Genomic DNA, 26685 nt, shown 5'->3' on the forward strand with positions numbered 1-26685 from the left:
AAAAAATTAAACAGTAAAAATAGGAAATTTTCTACTAAATCAATACCAAATTAACAAAAAAAAACTATACTAAAATTATTTTTTAATCAATTACTGTTAACACTAATTAACAAAAAAAAATTAAACAGTTAAAACAGGAAAGTTCTACTAAATTAACACCAAATTAAAAAATATATATACTAACAATTAAGTATCTGTTTATTAATTATTCTCGAAACTAATGAAGAAAAAAAAATCTTTTGAAAATTGAATTTCTGTTAACTAAGTTTCATATTAATTGCTGTTAATTACTGTTTGCAACTAACAGAAAATTTTGATACATAAACCCAATAAAAACTTGGTGCTCAATTTGACAACTAAGGTTCATATTAATTGCTGTTAATTACTGTTTGCAACTAACAGAAAATTTGAATATTTTAATGATTATTGATTAATTTATTCTTAATGTATATTTACTATTAATACAATAATTAACAAAAATTTGATACATAAACCCAATAAAAACTTGGCTCTCAATTAGACAACAAAGTGACTCCATGGCTCTTTTTTTTATGGTAATGATTATGTGTATGCCTCATTTATAGAATTTAAGGATGTTCCCAGATCACCTGGCCCATTGATGCCCATTTTAAAAGTTAGAAGGAAGCCAAGGATACCAAAGTTATTAGACCCAATCAGTGGTTGGTGACTACTTATACAGCAAATAAACGTCAAAGACTCTTGGTGGGACCTTTCTACAATACATAATCGTACAATATGGGTCAAAACTGGGTCATTCAATTAAGAAATAGTAGTTTTCAAAAATGGGTCTCATTTGATTCATTTTAAATCATCTTCTTTGCCCATAACCTATATATGGGTTTTTTGCAACCCTATTTTCTAAAACATAATAGAACTAACCTTTTGAGTCAGTATTTGTGCAACAGTGCTTCTGAAACATATCCTGGTCATCATTTTAAAATGAAAACCAGCATGTGAATGACCAAAAAACATGTTTTTGCATTTATTATTTGCTTGATTAAAAGTAACAAAAATGGTTTCTGAACTTACAGTTTTTGTAGTGAAAAGAGAGCTGAAAATGTAAATCAAAACCTATGTTTCTTACCACAGTTTCTTTGGTATAAGAGAATCCAATCCAAAACAATGGTAGAAACAAACGATAACCAATCCAAAGTAGGGGAATAAAGATGTCTCCTTTTTGGATAGTCTACCTCTGTCACTTTCCATATAAGGGAATTCAGTATAATGATCCAAAATGGGGGAGGAATCTCTGCATCCATATTTTCACAGAATCTCAGTTTTAGCAAGTTCCCTTCTGTATCAGGATTTCAAACCTTTGTGATAAAGGATGACATCGCTAATTAGAGATGGTTGAGAGCCCTGATTACTTGGCTTAATGGGAGGGTTGAATAGAGGAAAGGGAAAAAGGAGAGAGAGTTAAGGAGGAAGGAGGATAGGGTGAAGGGAGGAATGAGAGAACATTAAAAGAGAAAGCGAGGAAGGGGGAATGAATGAAAGTGTTGAGCAAGAGCGAGAGCAAGTGAGAGACAAGAGGAGAGAAGAGAGGGAGAGAGGAGAGGAGTTCCGAGAGGACTTAAAGCCCCTATTGAATTTGGGGGGCGAAAGAATGAGCTATTATTATTTATACTAGTACAGCCGAACATTGTAATCAAAGAGGAAATTACAACAGTACCCTTATGGTACTAAACCTGAATACATAAACATAAACAATACATAAACATAAACAACTGACAACACTCCCCCTCAAGTTGGAGCATAGATATCAATCATGCCCAACTTGTCACAAAGATCATGATGTCTGGAAAGGTTTAAACCCTTTGTAAAGATGTCTGCAAGCTGGTTCTCAGAAGTGACATAGGGGGTACACACTTTGCCTGTGATAACTCTCTCTGATAAAATGCTTGTCAACTTCGATGTGTTTTGTTCTATCATGTAGCACTAGATTGGCAGCAATGCTTATAGCTGCTTTGTTATCACAAAATAGAGTTATCGGTTTGGTCACTGGGAAACCCAACTCCCCCAACAAATTCTTTATCCACATGCCTTCAGCAACCCCGTGGGCCATAGCACGATATTCAGCTTCAACACTGGATCTAGCTACCACATTTTGCTTTTTACTTCTCCATGTAACAAGGTTCCCTCCTATAAATGTGCAGTAGCCACTAGTAGACTTTCTGTCACTTTGGGATCCAGCCCAATCTGCATTTGTATAAACTTCAACTTTCAAATGTCCGTGCTTTTGAAACAACAAACTAGTACCCGGATACTTCTTCAAATATCGGAGGATTCTCTCTGCTGCTTCAAGATGAGAAGACCTAGGAGCATGCATGAATTGACTGAGAACACCAACAGCATATGCAATGTCTGGGCGAGTCATAGAAAGGTATAACAATCTCCCTACAAGCCTCTGAAACTGTTTCACATCCTTAAGTGATTCACCACTGTTGTCACCTAATTTATGGTTGGGGTCAATGGGAGAGTCAACTGGCTTCACCCCCATCTTTCCAGTGTCCTGAAGTAAATCTAGGACGTATTTCCTTTGAGAAATGAAGATACCCTTCTTTGATCGGGCAACTTCAATTCCAAGGAAGTATCTGGCGGGTCCTAGATCCTTCACTTCAAACTGAGTTGCAAGGAAAAGTTTTAATTTCTGAATTTCATCCTCCCAATCACCAGTAACAATTATGTCGTCCACATAAACAATTAGAGCAGCAATTTTACCTTCTCCTTTTTTCACGAACAGTGTGTGATCTGATTGACATTGCCTGTATCCTTTCTGCTGAACTGCCACATGGAATCTACCGAACCAAGCTCTTGGTGATTGTTTCAGCCCGTATAAGGACTTTTTCAACTTGCACACTTTCTTTTCATTGCCTTGGGCTAGAAATCCAGGAAGTTGAATCATGTACACTTCCTCTTCAAGGTCACCATTCAAGAATGCATTCTTGATGTCCAGTTGGTGTAAAACCCAATCCAGATTGGCTGCAAGAGAGAAAAAGACTCTAATGGAATTCATCTTGGCGACGGGGTCAAAAGTTTCAGCATAATCAACTCCATACACTTGAGTGAATCCCTTTGCCACTAAGCGAGCTTTATACCTTTCCACTATTCCATCAGCCTAATGCTTGACTGTGAACACCCATTTACATCCAACTGGAACCTTTCCCTTGGGAAGATCAACAAGTTCCCATGTGCCATTTTTGTGAAGGGCATTAACTTCTTCCCTCATGGCATTTGTCCATTCAGGAACTGAAAGAGCTTTTGCTGCATTTTTAGGGATAGGGACACTGTCAATAGAGGTAAGGAAGGCACGGAATGAGGGTGAAATATTCTCATAGGAGACAAAGTTGGAAATGGGATGTTTTGTGGTGCACAATCTAACACCCTTCCTGTGAGCAATAGGACGGTCAAGATCATTAGCAGTAGAGGAATCATTTTCAATAGATTCAAGGACATCATTGAGAGCTAAAATACCTGAGTGAGAATGATCCTCCCTCGAGGAGTCTGGTGGCACTGGAGTTACAGCTTCCGGATTCTCTACAGCTCTTGGATTTGGCTGGCCTTTGCGACGACGAGAAAAACACGAAAAGGTGGAGGGTCAGGGAGAGAGGGAAGCTGAACTAGTTTCTCCTCATATCTACACTCCCCCTGAGGAGAAACGGGATAGAAAGGTTCATCTTCAAAGAAAGAAACATCCATGGAGACATAGAATTTATGAGAAACAGGATCAAAAACACGGTAGCCCTTTTGAGTGAAAGAGTAACCAAGAAATATGCAAGGTATAGCACGAGAGTCCAATTTCCCACGGGTGGGAGATAGATTTTGGACAAAACACCGACAACCAAAGACATGATGAGGAATAGAAAGAAGGGGAGCCTTAGGAAAGAGAAGTTGATGTGGGGCTTTGTACTCTAACCGACGAGAGGGCATACGGTTTATAAGGTAAGTGGAACAAAGAACAGCTTCAAGCCAAAACCGTTTGGGAACATTCATATGAAGTAGTAGACCTCGAGCCACTTCAAGGAGATGTCGGTTCTTCCGTTCGGCCACACCATTTTGTTGTGGTGTGCGGGCACAAGAGCTACGGTGAAGGGAACCATGCGAAGCAAAAAACTCCTTGAGGTCACTATGAAAAAATTCTTTTACATTATCTGATTGGAAAATTTGGATTTCAGTTTGAAATTGAGTGAAGACCATCCGCTGGAAATCTTGAATGACTTTTGGTACTTCTTCCCTGGTTCGCATCGGGTATACCCACGTAAATCTAGAATAATGATCAATGAGGGTAATGAAATACTTGTAGCCACTCTCAGATGGTAAAGTAACAGGGCCCCACACATCAGAATGAACAATGTGAAATGGAGATTCAGATTTACTATGTCTTTGAAGAAAATGAGTTCTACAATGTTTACTCAACTGACACGTTTGACAAGAAAAGTCAGAGACAGACATTGACTTAAACAGTTATGGGAATACAACTTTCAAAGACTCAAAAGACAAATGACCAAGACGACAATGCCATAAATAGACTTTTTTCTTATAAGACTGACTCATAGACTCTATAACATGAAGACCAGCCTTATTCTCCAGCATGTAAAGTCCATCAGCCATACGACACCTACCAATCGTCCTCCCCGAGGCCAGATCCTGAATCACACAATGAGAAGGGAAAAAAGTCACTGAGCAATTCAAGGAATTAGTAACACTACTAACAGAGAACAAATTAATGGGAAAGTTTGGAACATGAAGAACATCAGAGAGGGTAAGGCCAAGAGGAAGAGAGATAGTTCATTGACCAGCTATGGAAGAGTATGATCCATCGGCTAGTCTCACCTTGTCTCTTCCAGAAAGAGGGTGATAGGTTTGAAAGTAAGAGGACGTACCAGTCATATGTTTTGATGCTCCAGAATCAATGATCCATGGAGAGTCATGGGTGTGAGAAACAACATGGAAGCAGTGGCAGGGTTACCTGACGTAGATGCAAATGAGGTTGAGGGAGGAGTATTCATCTGACGAATTGCTCTACCATAGGGCTCTAAATGGTCACGGAAGGAATTCATAATGTCCTCCCTCGGGTCAGGTCCAGTGAGATGTGTCTGAGTCACAGTAGCCATGTTGCTCTACCATAGCCATGTTGGCCATGTGATGTTTCTTTGTATTTTGCTGCCCGTACTTCTTATTCACCTCTGAACTATGCTTCTTAGTCAGATCTTGAGCCCATTTTGGTTTCCCATGAAGATCCCAACAGGTATCTTTGGTGTGTTGGGGTTTCTGGCAATGAGTGCACCACAATTTTTCCTTATCTTCTGTTTTTTTCTGGAGATCTCCTTTCCGGGAAGAAGATCCCCCACCAGTAGATACACCCCCTTTTGCAACTAACACAACAGCATCCCCACCAGGGCTGTTCATCAAATTTCTCCTGCTTTCTTCCGATTGCACAAGAGCATAGACTTCCTGAACAGAAGGGAGATCCTTAGAGCTGAAAATCTAAACTCTGATAGATTCATACATAGGATTCAGACCATGTAAGAATGCAAACACCCTTTGCTGGGAGACAATCTGTTTGTACTTCTTAGCATCCTCATCACACTTCCAATCCACACTCTGGTAGTGATCCAACTCCTTCCAGGCAGATGTTAAGTCAGAGTATCCCGGAGGATGGTTCTTTTATCCTCCCATTAATGTAGCCTATCTTCCCTCTTGCAGTGATGTATAACTTGATCCCTCTTGACCACTCTAGGTAATTTAAACCATCAAGAGGGACAACAGCCATAGAAAAGGATAGGTCACCCCCACCCATTCCATTCGGCATTGAGGAAACTCTAGATGAGGCTGAATCTCCACTACTCATGATTCCTGGTTTAAAAAAAAACAACCAAAGGAGTACTTCCGTACACGGCTATTATAGAAACAGGTCCTTCTGACCTATGGAACAGGTCTGTATAACCTACGGTCTTGTAGGAATCCAAGAAGAGAACACTGCAGTTGCAGTACATAATCAGGTCTGTATGACCTACGGTTGTATAACCTACGGTCTTGTAGGAATCCAAGAAGAGAACACTGCAGTTGCAGTACACAATCAGGTCTGTATGACCTACAGTTGTATAGATGTCATATGACCCTCCAACAGAATAGAAAAAAGACAGGTGAAGATCACCATACCCCTAATCGGCAGGTATGGTAGCCAAACAGTCAATGACTGAGATCAATACAAAAATCTGTTTTAGGACATCAACAGTCCATCGAAGGGGTAAAGGACTACAAAGCAAAGTTGAATACAACTACTTTGTTAAAACAAAAAAACACAGTCCCTCAATAGTCCATCAATCGGCTGAACAGTCAATCAATAAACAGCCAATCCGTAGGGCAGCCGAACAGTAAATGAACAGTACCTCTTTTAACTTCAGATGATAGCCTCTCTGTAAGCCAAAAACTCCCTCTACGAACCTCGGATGATAGCCTCTCTACAGTCGAATCGACAATGAATACCACTTTTGGGCTGGAAGATGAAAAGTCTCTACAACTTCTGGGTCGAACTGAATACAACTGATTAGCAGTTCGATGAATACAGCCTTGGGAGATGAAAAGACTATCTGCTACTTGCTTGACACCACCCTTCAGGCCTGGACGAGTTGCTCTGATACCATGTTGAGCAAGAGCGAGAGCAAGTGAGAGACAAGAGGAGAGAAGAGAGGAAGAGAGGAGAGGAGTGCCAAGAGGACTTAAAGCCCCTATTGAACTTGGGGGGCGAAAGAATGATCTATTATTATTTATACTAGTACAGCCGAACATTGTAATCAAAGAGGAAATTACAACAGTACCCTTATGGTACTAAACCTGAATACATAAACATAAACAATACATAAACATAAACAACTGACAACAGAAAGAAAAGGGTGGGTGACGTGGACAACCTTGCTTTATATATATACATATATATATATATATATATAGAGAGAGAGAGAGAGAGAGAGTGCAGATCTTGATGTTTTTAGATGGGTGACAGATGGTTGATGTTGTATGTACTTTGTAGTAAGCAAGTATGCCCAAATTAATTAATTAATTAATACAATTAATACCAACAGTTCAAAATCCTATATTCTAATGGGTATTCGAGAGGATCTTTTTGTTAGCAGACATCATATTCTTTAAATTTTTTGGTAAGTAAAATAAATTACTTTTCTTTGGTAAAAACCCATTCTTTAAAATCAAAGCAAACAAATTACTTTTTTTTTAGTATTCTAATGAAACTTTGTCCACAACATGTATTCTAATGGACCTTATTCATTTTCTTTTTAGTTTTCACAATGGTTTTGCAGGAATTATTAATTAGTTAGTAGTTTAGGTCTGTTTGGTTAACATGAATTGGGGTCTGGAATTGGAATCAGAATGGTCCATTACAATTACAACCGTTTGGTTGGGCGGAATTGGAATCCTATTCCCATTCCTGGTTGAATGAAATTCCTCCATTTGAGGGAATGACCATTCCCTCTCCCTCCCTTGGGAATGGGAATCCATTTCAGCCAATTCCAATTCCCATCTGAACCAAACAGGCAGGAGGAATAGACCATTCCAGTTCCCAATTTGTGGTTGGATTCACGTGCTTGCAGAGTGTTTATAGGGTTTTTGCTTTCAGGAGATCCCATCATGGTCATTGGACCATTTATAGATCAGATGACCACACAAAATTACATAAAACTTCAATTTCATGTTTTTAATGCCTTTATTGTTATTGATTGTATCTATAATTTTTATCTTTTTTACTTTGAAGTTTACACCTCAAACCGCCTTGAGGCTTATGCCTCTCCTCTTCAAGAACCAACCGCCCCACCTCTGCATTTAGCCTTTTAAAACCTTGATAAAGACAAAAGCTCTGCCTGGAAAGAGTCCTTCCAACCAATTGGTCACCCAATTCTTTCATTTATGAGTATCTTATCCTTCATTCAGAACTGCAAATGGGAGGGCAGATGTACTGGAAAAACAGGGGGTTAAGATATTGATTGTTCTGGGAAAAGTGTAAAGTTTAGTGTTCCAACTTTTGTACTTAGCTTTAACTTCATACTAATTCAATGAATTCATTTTGCTGATAAAAAAAAAAAAAAAAAAAAAACTCATTGATTGAAGAAATATGGTCCATTCCTAATGGAGAGTTGTTGATGGCAGAGAATCTAGATGGAGGAGAGTATATATTTGCATTCCGCATGTTGATGGTACTTTTCAGAAGAGAGTTCTCATTTGTGGATGCATTGTACCTTTGGGAGGTAATAGATTCTCCTTGGTTAATCAAAATCATATCTTTCCATGTCAGAGGACTTTTCATATATATTCTCTTATAACTTTATAAGATGTGGTTACTTCAGTTCTATACAAGCTCTCATTATAGCTACATATTTGATTAATTGACAAAGATTGGTTTCAGTTGATGTGGGCCATGGAGTACAACCCGAGCCTATTCTCTTTGTATGAAGGCCCAAATGCAGCTATGGATAGGAATAATGCACCCAAGGGCAATGACAAGCTGCTAAAACAGTATGGAAGATTTGAGAGGAAAAATTTAAAGACCGGATTCAGTGACAAAAGCAGCTCTCTATCTGTTTTTGTCGTTGCAGGTATCCTCAAGTCCAAGAAGAAGCAGCTGTTGAGAGAGGCAAGGGGTCTGGACAATGTTCTCAAGGTCCTATCACCTCTCTTTGCCTTTCATATCAGTATATGTATGTACATACATATGTGCTCTAGTCTCAAAGTGGAACTTTATGATCCAGGTTTTGAATGAATTAACTGGAAAATTAGATGCAAAAAAGGCATGCAACGAAGCTTTGAAGATTCACAAAAAATATTTGAGCAAGGTAAGTTTTATCTTTATGAATTTTAGTGCCAATATTTTGACATTTTTTTCTTTTATTCATCTTTTTTATTTAAATGGTAACCTCAATGATGTTTAGAGCTAAGTAGAGTGTTGTGTAAGAGTGAGTAACAAATTTCTGGAAGTACTATTTTTTTTGATAATTTCCTATTTGATGGGCCCTTTACGACCATATAAATTGCTGAGTGCACCTACCGTTCGCGATCTAGGAGATTTTGAAAATATGGTTTTATAACGTTTTTCTTTGGAAAATATGTATCCATGCTCTTAGACCATGACCCTACCCTATATGCACGAATTGCGGCACTAAGATTTATAGCATATATTTTTCTTGCAGACTAAGAAATGATAATGGTGCTTGACGTCATAAATTTGTTGTCCAACCAGATCCTCACACCCAATTGGCTGATGCTTTGTGAACCAGAGCTTGTCACCAAGATTTTTCTTGTAAAGTTTCTTCATCTCAGATGTAGTGTTCCAATAGCTGAGCTCTTCTTTTGTTTTTCTTTTTCCTCAAATTTTTGTTGTAAAGTTTCTTCATCTCAGATGTAGAAAATATTTTTTTCACACAAGTTACTCTCTACTCTGCATGCTCAAAGCTCCTGTATAAGAATTTTTCTTTTTCAATTTTGTGAAGTATTGTAGGTAATGATTGTTGACCCCAAAATGGTGGGTATACTTTTGCCATATTTGACTGTCTTTTGCCCTTTGTGAGTCAACTAACATAAAGTCACAAGTATTTTTCTTATCCATTTAGGCTAGGCTAATCACATTTTTAAGTCAATTTAATTTTAGTACATACACAATCATATAGCCTTTGCTTATACTTTTTTTTTTCATTGTCAATATACATAGAATCTGTCTTCTGGTTATGTGTAGATGATGCAGTAATTGATCCTCAACAAAGAGACAAATATTGAGAAAGATGAATGGACAATTGTTCATGTTGTGGATGTCAGAGAACCCTATCCGAAAACTTCTCCTAAGAGTCATAGCTTCTGTGAGAAATTTTCTTTGTAAAGATACTGAGAAAGAAAAGGACAGTGTTCTCAGGGGAAGGTTCATCAGGTTATGAAGTATGATCAGCTTGGTGGAATTCTATAAGTGCAGACTAGAGTTCTAACTTTTTAACTAGTGCATGAGTATTCCTCTGAACTATTAAATACAGTTCTATTACATATGAAAGGTGTGCGTGCCCACACACGGGAGCGGATTAGTTGAACGCAATGGCTGTTAAACAGGCTGTGGAACCAATGATATACACCCCATAGCAGTCATAAATACATAGGGTCTACAACCATTCAATCTCTCACTTAGCATTTATCACTGGCATGGGGCATTATCAGTGGTTTCATGTCAGGTTAGCTGAATGCATGGATGTTTAGTGGGCCGTGGAACCAATGATAACACTCAATCTCTCACTTAGCATCTATGGCTGGCATGGGGTGTTATTATTGGCTCCATAGATCACTAGACAGCCATCACATTCAGCTAATCTGAATCACTTAGCATGCATAGGTCACTATGCATGATCACTTAGCATTTTGGCTTTGGCTTTTGCCTTGCTTGAGGTTTTATTTTATTCCATTTGCAATGCAACCAGGCAACAAAAGAAAGCAGAAACAAAAATAAATCAGATGTTGCACTCAAATTATTTGCATTCACATACTTTTGCACCAGTACAAATAAAATTACAGTGCAAAAAGAAAACAAAGAAAGACCCATTAGGGTGGAATACGGTACTGAAACTCCTAGATCAACCAATATGTTGCTTTGCATTCTCATTTCTTATGAGGACCAATAGAAGTTGGCTTAAGTTGATCCTATTAAAGATGAACCTTTTGAATCTTCCAGTATTGGAAGAATGGGCCAGTCATAGAGCTCATGAGCCTAGACCCAAAGCCTTCCTTTTATCGCTTTAAGTTGTTATTAATACCAGACTTCCACTTTCAATTTACAGCTTGACAGACTCTTTTTGTTAAACTTGAGATGGCTGTCCAAACAATTGTCTATAACACATCCATGTTTAGAAGGTCCAAAGTATGGTACGATTGTATCAGTTTTTGAATCGAGTGATATAATAAATACGAGGAATTAGGGACATCTATCAAGCTTAAATAGTAGCAAGGTTCAAAGTATCAATACATACGATACACCAAAAAAAAATTGCATGTGTTTCAACTTGATGATACACAAGGCTCACTTGGGGAAGAGTATAAATACAAATATGTATACTTCAAAACCTTGCATATTGTATTTCTAAACCTTGTATGGTTGTATTGGCACTAGAGGTGTCACGGTATTCGAAAATCCGATTTCGAATTCGAGATTTGATATAATTGAATCGAATTCAGATAATTCAAATATCTAACCGGTCAAATTCGGATATGACCTGATTTGATTCGATAAATATCTGAATTCGATCAATTATTTAATTTGTATATATAATATAAAAAATATTTAAATGTTTTATGTAATTTATATATAGTAATTAAATTATATAAATAATTTATAAACTTTATATAAATAAAATATTTATTTTATATATTTATTAATTACCTAAGATAATTAATTAGTCGAATTCAAATTTGAATCGAATATTTGAATATTTAATCGGATTTGAATTTGAATATCAAATTTTCTAATCATATTCATATTCGATCCATTTACACCCCCTAATTTGCACTGTACATGTTTATATTTGTAGTCTTTCCAAACTGAGCCTTAAAAAGTAAAAATAAATAAATAAACAAACAATTAGGTCTCAGTTACTAGGACATCTCTAAGAAGGATATTAACCTTATTCATGCATCTAACGTTTCAGTGACCCAAGATAGATATAATACACCCAATATGGAGCTTATTGGGGTGACTCAATTCTCGAGTCATAACTTTGGATTGCGAGACTTGGACTGGACCAAATGGTTGTACCATATGATCTGGGAATCTGCGGCCAAAAACGGTTTTAGGCTGCTCAGTTATTAGAAATGTTGACTTGTTTAAACCTATTTCATACTAGCATTTGCAATCCACTGTTGACCTGGATGGTCAAACCATTGGAACCATTATTGGTCTGATTTTTCTAAAACCTGGGATTTGACAAAAAATCGTTGACTTAGTTTAAATCCAGTCAACCCAAGCAATTGAATCATTGACCCTTCAATCGAGTCACTAAGTCATAAGTAAGAAACTAAAATCTATTCAAATTTCTGGAAGTCATAATTTTGCATTCAGTTGTATGATTGGGGTGACTCAATTCTCGTGTAATTTTTTAAAAGACCATAACCTTGCCTGCTATTTTTGCCACAAACCTCTCATTTGGCCTCAAAGCTCAATTTTTAGCATTTTAGCATTTTTCAATGCCATATCAGCATACTATTTGCTAGCAACAGTAGAAAAAACGGGAAAACACCAAAAAGAGCATTTTCTCAGACCACATCTTTCCTGATTTCCAAGGTATGACTGGTCTGAGAAAACATTTTTCAAAAAATGGCTAACCAAACAACAAAATTTTCCCCAAAAATAAAAATGGATTCCTGATGTGATGCTGATGTGGTTCCAATTTCTAAGGAAATGGCATTGATGCCAGACACCTACTAAGTGAAAAATCATATGCAGACTAAACATTCCATATTTATTGATGAATCATTCTAGAGGCAACCTAAGAAAATAAACTACATTGAGCTCAGGTTTGATTTTGGGCATGTTCAAAATTTAACAAATTCTCCATTCAATCCAACCCAACTCGAGTTACATCCTTAATAAATGGAGAAAAGTAACAAATTTTTTCCACAAGGCTGCATTTGTTTTAGGTGTAAATACAGTTTTACACTAATGGGAAATATGAACCAATTTAGTTGTCGATGGAAATTGGGACCAGTAGATTTTGAAAATTTACACCGACCATGTTTGATTGTCAAGGTGTAAATTCTGTGAAAATTTACACAGATGAGGAGGGAAGCAGAGGAAGAAGAAGAAGAAAGAAAAGTAGGAGGAGAAGAGAAAGAGAGAGAACAAAAAAAAAATTAGATGGTGAGAGAAAGGTCGGAGGTGGGTTCAGATCTGCTGCTACAACCAGTTGCAGCGGTAGTGACAGAACGGAGAAAGAAAAAAAGGAGGGAAGAAGAAGAAGAAGAAGAAGAAGAAGAGGAAGAGAGAAGGAGAAGAGAGAGAGAGAGAGAGAGAGAGAGAGAGAGAGAGAGAGAGAGAAACCGTCAGTGTCGCTGCTGCCCTGGGTTCAGATCTGCCGCTGCAACTGCAACTAGTTGCAGCGGCAGTGACGGAACAGAGAAAGAAAAAAAAGGGGAAGAAGAAGAAGAATAAGAAGAGAGAGAGAGAGAGAGAGAGAGAGAGAGAGAGAGAGAGAAAGATCACAGGCTGGTTTAGATCTGCGAAGAGAGAGAGAGAGAGAGGAAGAAAGAGACGTAAGTTTTACACCGATAATTTTGATGCATATTTTACATTGATTATTGGTGTAAAAAAAATCAAAAATCAGTTTTACACCAATTTACGGTGTAAAATTACACTCTTTCCAAACATGTGTAAGATCGAACCGGGGTGTAAAGTTTACCCAGGTTCGATTTTCCACCCCAAACAAACGTGACCATAAGGTTTAGTTTGTTTGCAACATAATTTTCATTTACAATGTAAGGAAGTGCAAATGGGCTGACTGTAAATTCTACTTTTCTTGTTTTCCATATTTGATTGTCTTAAAGTAAAATGTAAGTCCCCAATTTATGAAAGAAAATGGAGGAAAGAGAAGGGTTTTTTTTTGTTTGGGAGTGAAGTAGGAAGCAAGATGATGCAGTCCCCACTTTATATGAATATGGATTTACTGCCAACAAAATACGTTCCAACACCTACCAACATGATCTGACACCGCATTTCTTATACATAACGGGTCTCACTTTTATGGTGGTCCCAATCTCATAGTGAGATGTGCAGTGCCATAATGTTCGTAGGGTGTTGGAATATGTTTTATTGGAAAGCGAGAGTCGAGATAGGAAGATAGTGGTGCAAAGATGTCAATTGACTTGTTGGTATTTCTCTTGGTTGTAGGCTTGCAGTGGAGATTTAGGATATCTATCAAAAAAAGGGAGACTTAGGATTGAATCCCCTCAATTGTTTAGCCCCATTGAAAGAGAGAGAAATGCAAATTGGACACAAAAATTGCATTACTAATGAATGCAAATGAGGCAAAAAGTACAAGTTTTATATTAGATAGTACAAAGTAGGGGTGGATTTGAGCGGAGCCGAGCTGAATAGTGCTAAGCTTGAGCTTGAGCTCGACTTGAGTCAAATGTTCATAAGCTCGAGCTCGACTTGAGTCAAAAGTTCATAAGCTCGAGCTCGGCTCGGCTCGACTCGTATTATATTTTATAAAAATAAAAATTATATATATATATATATATTATTTTATATTTAAAAATTAATAATTATAATATTTTTATTATTATATATATTATTTTCACGAGCTCGAGCAGTCGTGAAAAGCTCGGCTTGTTGCCACCCCTTCATACTCACAAAATATACAAATGCAAAACTAAATTTTATATATATATATATATATAAAAATAAAAATATGAATGAACTTGTGGGACTTCTTTTTACTAAAATTCTCCTATTTTTTAATTTAATTTTTCTCTATTTGTGAGGGAAAAAATGTAATTTGAACCAAGGATTTAAATATTGATATGATCTATCCGATACAGTGCGTATCGTATCGGTATCGGCTATAGGGGATAGTCGAATGCTCTATGACTTGCAACTGGAGTGATTCAAACCCAAATCACCCAGTGCTAAAACCTCATCCGCATTCTTAATCCACTATACCACATTTCAAGCTATGATAACGAGAGAAATAGAATATTATTTTATCAATTTTAGTGTTCACATGTAATGCAGACAAATAAAATACATTTGTGTCCAACTCAATAAAAAATAATATTCAAAACTAATATTTTGTAAACTACTAGAATAAATAATTTCTTAAATCCACATTTATATCAAAAAGTGGTTTTTAATCTCAAGAAATTTATACAAATAAAGATATTAATAATAGAATAAATTATTAATTACTATTTTAATTTGAATTAAATAAAAGTAAATTATATTATTTACAAAAATAAAAAATTATTTATAAAATACTCAAGAATATAATATAAATTGAATTTTTCAAATCCATTATTCGGCATTTATATAAAAATTTGATATTTTATCTCAAAATTTATGAAAAAATGTTAATAATGGAATAATTAATTTAGTAGTTAAAAATTATGAATTTGCATATGATGTGTATCTTAAAAAATTTAATATATTTGATATATTTTAAGTTAATATTATATATTTTTATAAAATTTTAAATGATATTTTCATTACATTTTATAATAAAAATATTGTTAACTAAACATTTGAGAATTAATTCTTAGTTGACTTTTTGGTTAATATTAAAACTTAAAATTATAAAATAGAAAATAATCAATATAATAATTCATGTATAATAGTTGCATATGTTATTTGCCTTGAAATCCAGTAGAAAATAACATAATAATAGCTTTATTCATGTATTGTAAAACATATATATGATATGTTTTAGGATTCTTGATTGATACATTATCAAAAAAATTTTATGATTTCTATGCATCCTACTCTATTAACCGTAGTATATTTCTTCATGTATACCTTTAGAATGTATACTTTTATATATTTATACATTAATTATGGTTATTTTAATCTTAAATATAGTGTTATTAATATATTTATAGAATTTATATGCATTTTTTGGTGTATCCATATTTTTTGTCTGTATCCATGCGATTCCAAAACGTATCTGTATTCGTATCCATATCAGTATCTGTATATGAGCGGTCCGATATGATACTTGATACCAATATTTTAATCATTGACTTGAGCCACCACTTTTCACCTCATTCAATTCCCTCTCATTAAGTCTTTTATTTAAGGTATTTACTCAATTCTCTTTTATTAAGGTTTTTTTCTCAACAATAAATTCTATTAACTAGATTTACATTCAATATTTTTAACAATATAAAACCCATAATTTTTCGTTTTAGAACTGACGCAAAAATAAACTATTTTTTCATGTAGGTGGTAGTTAAGCAATTCAACCATTTGATTCAAATATAAGTCAATTCATGATATCATGATTAAATAATAAAAATTAAAAGAAAAAATCACAAAAAATTACAAAAACAAAAATCATTTTAGAAAAATATTTAAGCACATCTCTATTAAAAATATTCATCATATTAAACAAAAATAAATGTAGTAAATAATAATTATTTTTATACACAAAAAATAAAAAATAGAAAAGAATTTACACATTATTACTAATAATGATGTAAAATTGCCACATACAAAATATGTACATCTAATATCATCATTATCTAAATATGTACATCTAATAATTTTAGATAATGATGATATTAGATGTACATATTTTGTATGTGGTAATTAATTAAAGAAAAGCTTTCAAGCTATAACCCCCACCATTCAGACACCTGGCTTTTTCAAATTTATACACATGGCAATTTTTCTGAGAAATTGCTATTAAAGTGAACAATCCACTACCATCGTTCAGACAAGTGGCCTTATCATTTTTTAGAAAGCTAGACACATGGCAAATTTTGAGAAATTGTTGCTAAAATCCATAACCCACTACCACCATTTTCAATCCATTCCTAAAAAATGTAGAAAATACAAAAATGGTTATCCACAACCACTTATGCTTACATTCTATCAATTTCGATTAATCATTAAGCCTCTATGTATCTTGAGAAAAGAAAACTATCTATATTCTAATAAAAAGCTATTTTTTGAAATAATTATTTTGTAAAATTTTAATAATTATTTAAAATATTAATAAATATAATTCACTACTTTAATAAAAAGGAAATACCCATAAAACACGTAAAATAGGGTCCCAATTGATGAAAATGGTGCCCGAAAAAGTTTTACCCGTGGATTGGTGTCGGATAGAACGTGTCATAAGGACAAGGTGGGGTATGGTGTGCAAGAGATTCCAATCTGGCGTTAAAGAATCTGCTGTCACAATTGTGGGGGCCACCTCCTGTGGCGCTCCGTCGATACTCGATTCCAAACAACGTTACAGTTATTCTCAAAACCAGGCAACAGTGACACCCCCTCTCTCTCTCTGTTCGCCATTAAAGCACCTTTCTTTTCAGGCTTTATTGGCTGAGAATCAGATTCATCGGGCTCTCGACTCAAGGTTTCCCATTATTGTTCTGCATTTGTCCATATACTCTCATTGAGAATCGAATCATACTGTCGTTTATCGAGTTATATCAAGGGTAATTGTCCGTCTTTTGTCTATTTATTCTATATTATATTTAGATTGAAGGGTCCGATCTCTCTTATTTGTTCTTCGTGTGGAGCCTCTTGGATCTGTTAAACACCGTGATCGTTCTGCGTCGTCTGCAACATTCGTATAACATTTTTTCCTTACAGGACAAACGAACGCAGAGTTGTAATTGTTAACTGGTTTGCATGCTTTGAGATAATAATATAGTTTTGCCCCTGTTTTCCTTTAGTCTGTTATATGTTGTTGTTGTTTATATTTCCGAACTAGAGATCGTATGATGTACTCGTCTTTAAAATATTATATCTGAGGTGTTCTGGTGCTTACTTTTGTTTGACTGTAGGAATTGCATGAAGGGTCGTAATTATTTTTTGATATTTCTGTACTGAAACTGTTTGAATCATTAAAATGGCTAGATCCGGTCTAATTTTTGAAGATCTGTGTTCTTTTTCGCTTCTTTTGTCTAATTTTTATAAATCAATACTCTGCTTTGGCGGAAGCTTTGTTTTCATAGACACTTGGGTGATCATATCTAGATCTGATTGAACCAGTATAGGTTTATGATGCTTTTGATTGTTCATGTAGTTTTTTCTTGGTTATGTCTCTCCACCTCTGATTGCATGTTTGTTTATTTAGGATTTCCTGTAAGAAAACCTTTTGAAGTTGAAGAATTGCCATCTTCCCCGTTTACTTGTATGAACCTGAACAGTTTGTCTACGTTGGCTTTCTTTGGTTAACTTAAACGTTTGACTTGTTTCGCTCAACATATGTGTTACTGTTATGGACGAATTCCTCGGAAAGACGTACCATCGTCGCCGGCAGCAACAGGAACCTGACCCACCGCCAGATTAGATTAGATCATCTTGCTTGTTCTTATCTTATTCCATTGCTCATATCTTATCTTGTTAGTAAGTTATCAGATTAGGATTAGTTTATCTTATTATCAGATTAGGATTAGTTTATCTTATCCTTAGCAAGATAGAATCGGAAGTCTCCCTATTCAGCAAGGAGACTCCCTAAGATTAGGACTCTTGTAATCTCTTATTTAAGGAGACACCATTATTGAATGAGGATATCGAATATTCAGTTAAAGAAGTGAGTTAGGAGAGTTGGTGATCTCTTGAACAAATCACCAAAGGCACCAAGATAGGTTCATCAAGAAGGGACAAGGGAAAAGAGGAGGTTTTCCCCGTGGACCGACCCGTGACGAGATCCTATTTCCAGGCCCATAACAACTTGGTATCAGAGCCGGTCGTCATGGGAGATCTGCAGCAACTATCATCCAGGGTCCACGAACTGGAGCATAGGCTCGTAGAAACCAGCAGGGAGGTTCGTGAGGTCAAAGACGATGTCCGGGAGCTGCTGCGACGCTTGCTGGAATCGTATTTCTCTAACAGGGAGAGGAATCCAGAAGGGGCTGTAACCACAAACAGCCTCTGACCAGACTTGACGGAGCCGTCCGGCAAACAACAGCAGCAGCAACAAACTCTTCTTGGTCCACAGCAGCAGCAACACCCTTAGCCACAGCAGCCAGACAACCAACAACAGCAACAACTGCAGCAGCAGAAGCAACAACATGAACAACAACAGCAACAACAGCTTCTCCGAGCAACTATTACTAGTCCTAGTATAGTTGCCCCGAAACTGGGCCCTAAGTCCTATGGGCCCTTCAAGGTTCTACGACGGATTGGCAGTGTGGCCTACCAGCTGGAACTGCCAGAGACCAGCCGGATTCATGATGTCTTCCACATCGCCTTGCTGAAACCATTTAGGGGAGTTCCTCCGAACCAAGTCCCCTCCCTGCCACCCCTACAAGATGGCAAACTGATTCCCCAACCTAAAGCTATCATCCGCTCTCGTTTCAATCAAGGAGTTCTTGAAGTCTTGGTGAAATGGTGTAGCTTACCATCGGCCGAAGCCACATGGATCCCATTGATAGAGTTCCAAGCCACATATCCAGAGTTCGAGCTTGAGGACAAGCTCGTAGTCCAAGAGGGGAGTAATGTTATGGACGAATTCCTCGGAAAGACGTACCATTGCCGCCGGCAGCAACAGGAACCTGACCCACCGCCAGATTAGATTAGATCATCTTGCTTGTTCTTATCTTATTCTATTGCTCTTATCTTATCTTGTTAGTAAGTTATCAGATTAGAATTATTAGTTTATCTTATTATCAGATTAGGATTAGTTTATCTTATTATCAGATTAGGATTAGCTTATCTTATCCTTAGCAAGATAGAATTGGAAGTCTCCCTATTCAGCAAGGAGACTCTCTAAGATTAGGACTCTTGTAATCTCCTATTTAAGGAGACACCATTATTGAATGAGGATATCGAATATTCAGTTAAAGAAGTGAGTTAGGAGAGTTGGTGATCTCTTGAACAAATCACCAAAGGCACCAAAATAGGTTCATCAAGAAGGGACAAGGGAAAACAGGAGGTTTTCCCCGTGGACCGACCGTGACGAGATCCTATTTCCGGGCCCATAGCAGTTACTTTAGTTTCACCCTGTTGCTTTGGCCTTCTACACATTTTCTGTTTTTAGACAGGGTGGTGCTTATATGTAACATGTTGTCATACAAAAACGGAAATTAAGCAGTAGCATAAACATAATACATACCCAAAAATGTTTTTGAGGGGACATTACTGGTAAAATATCAATTTGATAAGCATGACAATGCTGGTTTGGGAGCGTCCACTTTGTGCCAAGAAAAAGGGGGAAAAATGAAAAAAAAAAATCCAAAGATTGGGTCTATATCCAGTCTACACCCCTTTCAAGAGTCAAGACCCCAGATGGCCAGGAACCAAAAGAATGAAAAAAAAAAAGTTATGTGGGTTTGAAACACCCAATATGCATGTTTGTGCCTATTGGGCGTATTGATACTTTGAATCATGCCAAGTCCATAGCTGGGTAATGCCATAATGGCCCTAGCCTATATCAAAGAATCTTCTTGCTTTGTTTGCATATACGTCAGAACCTTTTGCTAGAATAATAAATTTGATTTTCAATGTTCATTATTTATGCAGTAAATTGTAAGAATGGAAGGATCTGTGTTTACACCCTCCCTGGAAGGAATGAAGCATGTAAAGTCTGAAGAAGGGGAAATGCTGACCAAGCCTTTCTTGGATGTCTGCAAACTGATATTGCCTGTTATAGGTATAATTTTCTATTATTTCCCTCTCAGAATTGCCTGAATCATACTTCTTCTCCTGGTTTAGAGAGCCAAATAACTATAATTGACTTGAGAACAATCTCAAATCCTCTAATGTACTATCTGTAGAGCTATATGATAGCGTGAATCTGTTTCAGTTCCTTTGTTTTGTAATGAATCTATTGTTGGTACTAGAATATTCCTTTCCATTTTAGATGTCGTGTACTTACTTTAGAGTAATTTTCTAAAGGCCATATTTTGGTATTTTTCTCCCTCAATGTCTATATTTAATTTTGAACACGAATCAATCTGTTTTCTTTGAAAACATATATTAAATTGACAAATCTTCTGAGACTAATTGGTAAAAATATTGGAAATCCAAACATATTTTTCTTAATTTCCTTCAATGCTATTTTACATGTCTAATATGCTGTTACAGTGTGCATAAGAAGGTTGAGAGATCTTTCATTTGCCACCATGTTTGATAAGTATGTAGATAATCTTTTATCCATTAACAATTTGCAGAAAGACAAGGTTTTTCTTTTCCCTTTAATAAGAAAAAGTAGCAAGGGCTCATTACATATCATGGATCCACTGATTTATTGGGTGTTTGGAACCATGGGCGTTTATTAAATAAACACTGCCACATAGGCCGATAGGTGCCACTTCAGCATTCCCCCCACTATGTGAATCCATACGCATATGGACTTGCAAAAGTAGACTTCAGTTTACGTGCACGCCTACCATTGGGGGAAGCTTCATTTTAGCACTTCCCCCAATGGGTAGGCGTTTATTCACAGTTTTGTTGATGTAGCATCTAACGGCGCCTAAGTGTCAATAAACGGGTTCATCATTGCTTTTCTTGGTTTTCCAAACAAATCAAGTACAAAACATTTAGTCAATAAACGTCCACGGTTCCAAACACATACTTACTGTTTCAGTATCAAAGCTTGTATTTGCATGGGAAATCTCATCATGTCCTTGGACAATTTTATCATTGAGTATCCTCTGGATCTAAAATATGAGCTTACTCTAATGAGTGATACCATGGCAAGGAGGCAAACAGATACCAAGAGATATGAAGATGGCATGGTATTGTGGCAGGATTTGATGATGGAAACAAAGAATGCAAACCTATAGCAATGGTAGTGCACTGGTGCCAAAAACACAACTAAGTGTTACTCTACAAGCATCAATTAATGCAAAATGACATGGAATTCAAACAAATCCTTGGATATTTTCAGAGCTGAAGACGAGGTGGTGTGAACAACATGCCGTCGTAAGCTTGTTCCTGCTATAAAGTAAAGCAGAAAAAACAATGTGGTTTTATTAAAAGAGTGGGAAGTTGGAACCCATCATTTCTTATTCTATATACAAGGATAACCAAGCTTTGTAACTTGAACACAATAATCAATAAATGTGCACTATTGAGATCCTAGTCAAGAGACCCTCCTTCAAAAAAATTTCTTACGAGATATTTTTTGCTTTATAATTCCTACCGGATGTTGTATTTTAGTGAAATTGCTGTTTGAGTTTGCACAGTAATGTGGTCTAAACAAATTTTCAGCTCATTTGGCTCATTTCCATGGAACCTTCTGTTTCAGTTTCTTTTAGCAGTACTTAACCTTTTGACTTAAAATGGCTTTCAGCATCCAATGTTCTCTTTCTTCTGTCATAGTGTTGCTGCCATTATTACCTTGGCATGTGGCATGCATGCCAATTACTAATAGCATCCACAAGTTGCTGGCATGTCCATGGTCCATCTTTAGAAACCTTGAAGAGATGGTACTATCAGTTGGGCTTTTAGTGGGCCAATTGGGATAGCTTCCTCAACAAAGGCTGAAGTCATGGCAGCTTTAACCAGCATCAGGATTGCAAGAGACCTGGGTTTATTAAATCTTACCATTAAAGGAGATTCAGCCAATACCATTAATTGGCTCACTAATCCTGACAGTGGGCCTTGGGCCTTAGCTCACTACTTGGCTGAAGCAAGAGACATCCTCTCCTCCTTGAATGCTCACGTGGGTTGGGTTCCAAGGGAGCTAAACTCTGAAGCTAACAGTCTAGCTAAATCTGGCGCTTACAGGGATTACTTATTCGGTGATAGTTTTCTGCCTATGTAACTCTTTGAGTACATAGGGGGGATGTGCATGAGATGATGTACAAATAAAAAAGAAACGAAAAAACCTGGAAGCTAGAGTTGACTTGGATCAATTTAGCAGCACACAAGCCCACAAGGAGAACTCTAATTTCAGCTTCAGAGGCATCAGCTCACCGATCAAAAGCCCAAATCACAATGCCCTTGGAATTGAGAATTAATCCCCCTATACACCAGCCCCCAAATGGCAATGGACACTTGTACTTCTGTAAAATGAGCTGCACTTAAGAGGGACTTCAGTGGATTTCCATTCCATCTGCTTTATTTGTAACCAGTGGAGCCAAATCATTGGCCTCCCTGATCCTGGTTGATTTTCTTCTGTTTGCTCTTTTTGTAAATTATGTGAACAGTGAACAGTTCACACGACCAGCTCTCTTTTCTTGATGGGGCTGCATTTTGGGGTTTCCCTGTCTTTGCAATTCAATACTTACCTTTCAAAAAGAAAAGAAAAAGAGAACATGTCAAACTTCAAGATTAAATCATGAGGCCTAGACTCAGTGACAGGACTGAGATAGGGAGTAGAACCAGAGGTACAGAACTTCTATTAGGTTTCTATCCAGGTTCCCATAGCTAATAGCTTTAAATTTCTTGCTAGTCAATAACCAGGCATTGATCAGGGCCATAACTCTTCCCCTAAGACCCTCAAAGGAAGTGACCTTGGTTCTCAAAAATTTTTCTGTTTTATTCCTTCCATGGCTAATACCTTTACTACTGTTAATTCCCCAAATCTTTTTGTCTTAAGTTTCATCAATGAGAGTCTACTAGTGTTGTGCCAAGTGCCAAGAGTTGGTATACTAGACCCTTTGTCAATGCATCCTGTTCAAGACTGCTGACATAAACAAATGTTGTGAATTTGGAGGCAGTTAGGAAATATCTGGTTCACATTCGTAATTAACTGATTATGGGAGTTTTCTCTACTTCTAGGTACTACTCCAACCCCCCACTGTAAGCATAGAGTTTGGTGCCTTGATGACAACATATAAGGGTTGAGAGAAGCTGGGTAAGGAAATTACTCCAAAGATGACAAAGTTGTGCCAAGCTAGAGTGAAGTAGCCAATCAGGATCCATGTGGATTTAGATGATGTCGACTACAACAGTAACAATGATATTGATTATGAAGGTGTGGCAAAACATTAAAGCAAAAAAAAAAAAAGGTAGAAAGATGGGGAAGTGCTTTATGTTTATATATTTGCAGAATGTAACAATGAAGTTTTTCACAGATAAGTTGAAAACTGCTGTCCAATTTTTAGCAAGTTTAATGCTCTGCTTAGGTGCTCAAATAGGTTGAAACCATTTGTCAAGAACGTTTTTAACTCAGTACAACAAGGCCAGATTTTTCATTGAGTGGCATTATGGCATTACTAAATTGGATTTCTGAGAGTGATCTGCAGTTATTAATCTATCTAGAGTAAACTTCTAACACGACACTTGAATGTGAATGTATCTCTTGTTTTTTCTTTATTTTTTTTTCTTGCAGAGATTGGAATCCAAATATTCTTCGAACCCTTCAGAGTTCAACCTGTTGTACAGTATGGTTCGAGTAGAGATCGAAGCTAAGACAGCAAAAGCTTCATCCAGTTGCACCAATGGTCTTCTCTGGTTAACAAGGTTGGAGATAGTGTCTGTATTTGCTTGTTTCTGCATATAGATGTCATTACTTATTTTGCTCCCCCTCCCCGGGAAAAGAAATCTTACAGGTGAAGTCACTATGCATGTCCATTATGCATACATGAATGCAAGTGCAAGAGGACATATGTTTAGCTGTCATATTAATTAAAGAATGATTGGAATATTTCTTCAGGGCAATGGATTTCTTGGTGGAACTGTTTCGCAACTTACTGGAGCATGCAGATTGGACCATGCCTCAAGCTTGTACAGATTCCTATAACAAAACCTTGAAAAAATGGCATGGATGGCTTGCCAGTTCCAGTTTCACTGTAATATTTCTTATGCCTGAAAATAAGATATGAAAATATTCTAAATACTTAACTGCTATAGATATATTTTTTTCCATTTATTCATGCATACTAACCTTTATGTACTACTATGCTTCTTTTATCTTGGAAATGATCTTTCTTTATTTTTCCCTCTTTCCACCAGTGTCAAGATTTTGGCTTGCACTGTTGGTCCAAAGCCTTGATAAAGGAGGTGTCTTGATCAGGCTGCCATCTGTCCAGAACCTCTTTGTCAAAAACATCTGAATGTGAATCCTGACTAATTGCAAAAAATTGGCATGAGATGTAATTAGGATTTGGAACATGCTGTAGAAGCCACAATTGTTCCAAGGAAAGTTTCAATTACTTGATATTTTTGCTGTACTTATTATGTACTGAAATTGCAGGTTGCCATGAAACTTGCTCCAGATAGGAAGAAGTTCATGGAGGTAATAGGGGGAAAAGGTGATCTCAACGCAGACATTGAGAAATTTTGTTCTAACTTTGCTCCGCTTCTTGAAGAGAATCACAAGTTCTTGGTAAGATATATATCACAAAGGAGTGATATTGATTAGCTGCTATCATCATTTCATCATCTAAGGGGGTGTTTGACAACATGGTCGATTTTATTTTTGAAAACAAAAGCAACTGCCACATCAGAAAATACAATATAATTTTGCTGATGTGGCAATTGTTTTTGTTTTCAAAAATAAAATCAACTATGTTTTTGAACACCCCCTAAGCCTTCCCAACTAAATGGGGTTGGCTGGAAGGAAAAGAAAAAATAGAGAAAAAACAAATTTATCTGCATGCTTTTAGAAAACGAATTTTGTAATCACGGTATGATACAATCATATTGATAATTATTTTAACCTATCTACAGGCTAGTGTTGGCTTGGACGACCTGAAAGCTTCCTGATGAGAGAGGTCTTTCTGCTCCTGAACAACAAAGGTCTTACCATTGACAATCCTGTATTTCTTGCAATCTCAAGCATAAAAGAGGTCTCCTTTTGGTCCAGATAAACAGAGACCTTAGTTTTAAAAATCCTGTATTTCGCAACCATAAGCATAACTCTCTTTTCCTGGTTCCCTTTAACGAGTTGGTTGTGCTTGGAAAGAGCACTGATATGGTAAGCACATTCTATGCGCACGTTGAATAGAGGCGGGATATGGAAAACTGATGTGTTCACTTGTGATTGGTTATATGAGCTCAAATCTCCTGCAAGCAAAAACTCAGCACACATGGCATCCAACAACATTTAGGAATATCTCCTGTACATATATATCTGACATTCATGGGAGATGTTCCCAATGTGCAATTGGATGCCCCTGCTTTCAGAGTGTGTGCAGAGATTTTGCTTGCAATCAATCCCGTTGCTGGTTACATTGCCTGTAAATCGTAATACACAGCTGTATGTAAGGTTCAAAGTATCGATACTGTCGGCCAGTATCGGCCCTTTTTTTTAGCTTTTACTTTTTTTTTCTTTTGATTTGAAGGGGCCGGTTTAAGTCCTAGATGCCATCTGAACCAGGCCCTTGCCTGATACAACCCCTGTAAGGGTGTATCGGGAAGGGCCTGACGCAATATATATTGGCTGATATGTAAAGATTTTTTGAACCTTAGCTCATTGGCTATATGCGTAGCACATTGACAGCCAGTAAACAAGCATATAAAACGTGGCCAGCAATGTGTTTTGTGGTCAGCTGATCTGGGCTTTTGTAAGACAGGTGTAAAGAGAAAAGTAATGGGTTTTATGTCGTATTCTGGTCACTTAATGGAAAAAAATGAAATATCGATAATTTTCTTTATTATTCTTCAAATTTTCAAAATAAAATTCGAACTTATGAAAATTTTCAATAAAGGAGATATCAGATTGTTCAACTCTACGCCCTTGAAAAAAGGAGCTTGTTTTCTCATATTCACTGGGCAAATGAGGACCTGAGCCAATCTATATTTCCTCGAATATTCTCCTCTATTTTCGCTGATATCACCGACAATTCTCTGAAGTTTTATCCAAATATGGAATACCAGACCCTGGATATTATTGTCATCTCAAGGACGTCATTCTTTTCTCCAAAATGGATGTTTATGCCGTCATTTCCCTCTCCGGTGACTCACAGTCAAAGCAGAAAATCCCCGTCCATAAAGACAGTGGCACAAGTCCCCCTTGGAATTTCCTAATGAAATTCACTATCGATGAAGTGGCAGCAAAGTAGAAC

At 36.7% G+C, this 26685-nt stretch overlaps 2 protein-coding genes across 7 annotated transcripts in view; both read left to right on the forward strand.

The window, feature by feature from the left end:
• The window catches only part of LOC148865031 (rab GTPase-activating protein 22-like), a 53368-nt gene extending 43307 nt beyond the window's left edge, over window positions 1-10061 (forward strand). For 2 of the 6 annotated variants that reach the window (XM_088979768.1, XM_088979770.1), the window contains exons 8-11: window positions 8185-8282; window positions 8441-8695; window positions 8784-8867; window positions 9764-10061. In XM_088979768.1, coding sequence (XP_088835894.1) covers window positions 8185-8282; window positions 8441-8695; window positions 8784-8867; window positions 9764-9775 — 449 coding nt within the window. In that variant the 3' untranslated portion in view covers window positions 9776-10061. Of the gene's footprint in view, window positions 1-8184; window positions 8283-8440; window positions 8696-8783; window positions 8868-9221; window positions 9574-9763 lie in introns of those variants that run through there. The other 4 variants (XM_088979767.1, XM_088979769.1, XM_088979765.1 and 1 more) reach the window with 2 other exon arrangements.
• Window positions 10062-17187: 7126 nt separating this feature from the next.
• LOC148865032 (glycolipid transfer protein 1-like) lies at window positions 17188-25642 on the forward strand. The gene is made up of 6 exons (XM_088976352.1): window positions 17188-17404; window positions 20249-20410; window positions 23973-24139; window positions 24333-24468; window positions 24873-25004; window positions 25349-25642. The coding sequence occupies exons 2-6, from the start codon at window positions 20261-20263 to the stop codon at window positions 25382-25384; spliced, it is 621 nt and encodes a 206-aa protein (XP_088832478.1). The 5' UTR covers window positions 17188-17404; window positions 20249-20260; the 3' UTR covers window positions 25385-25642.
• Window positions 25643-26685: the final 1043 nt, after the last annotated feature.

Source organism: Nelumbo lutea, chromosome 3, assembly GCF_056320005.1.
Source record: "Nelumbo lutea isolate HS-2025 chromosome 3, American lotus-T2T, whole genome shotgun sequence".
NCBI lineage: Eukaryota > Viridiplantae > Streptophyta > Magnoliopsida > Proteales > Nelumbonaceae > Nelumbo > Nelumbo lutea.

Excerpts from the sequence above, each read along its gene's own strand:
- LOC148865032 (XM_088976352.1), top strand. The coding sequence starts at position 20,261 with ATGGAAGGATCTGTGTTTACACCCTCCCTGGAAGGAATGAAGCATGTA. Across the intron at positions 24,469-24,872 it reads TTGCCAGTTCCAGTTTCACT|GTTGCCATGAAACTTGCTCC; the intron begins GTAATATTTCTT and ends CTGAAATTGCAG. Across the intron at positions 25,005-25,348 it reads AAGAGAATCACAAGTTCTTG|GCTAGTGTTGGCTTGGACGA; the intron begins GTAAGATATATA and ends ACCTATCTACAG.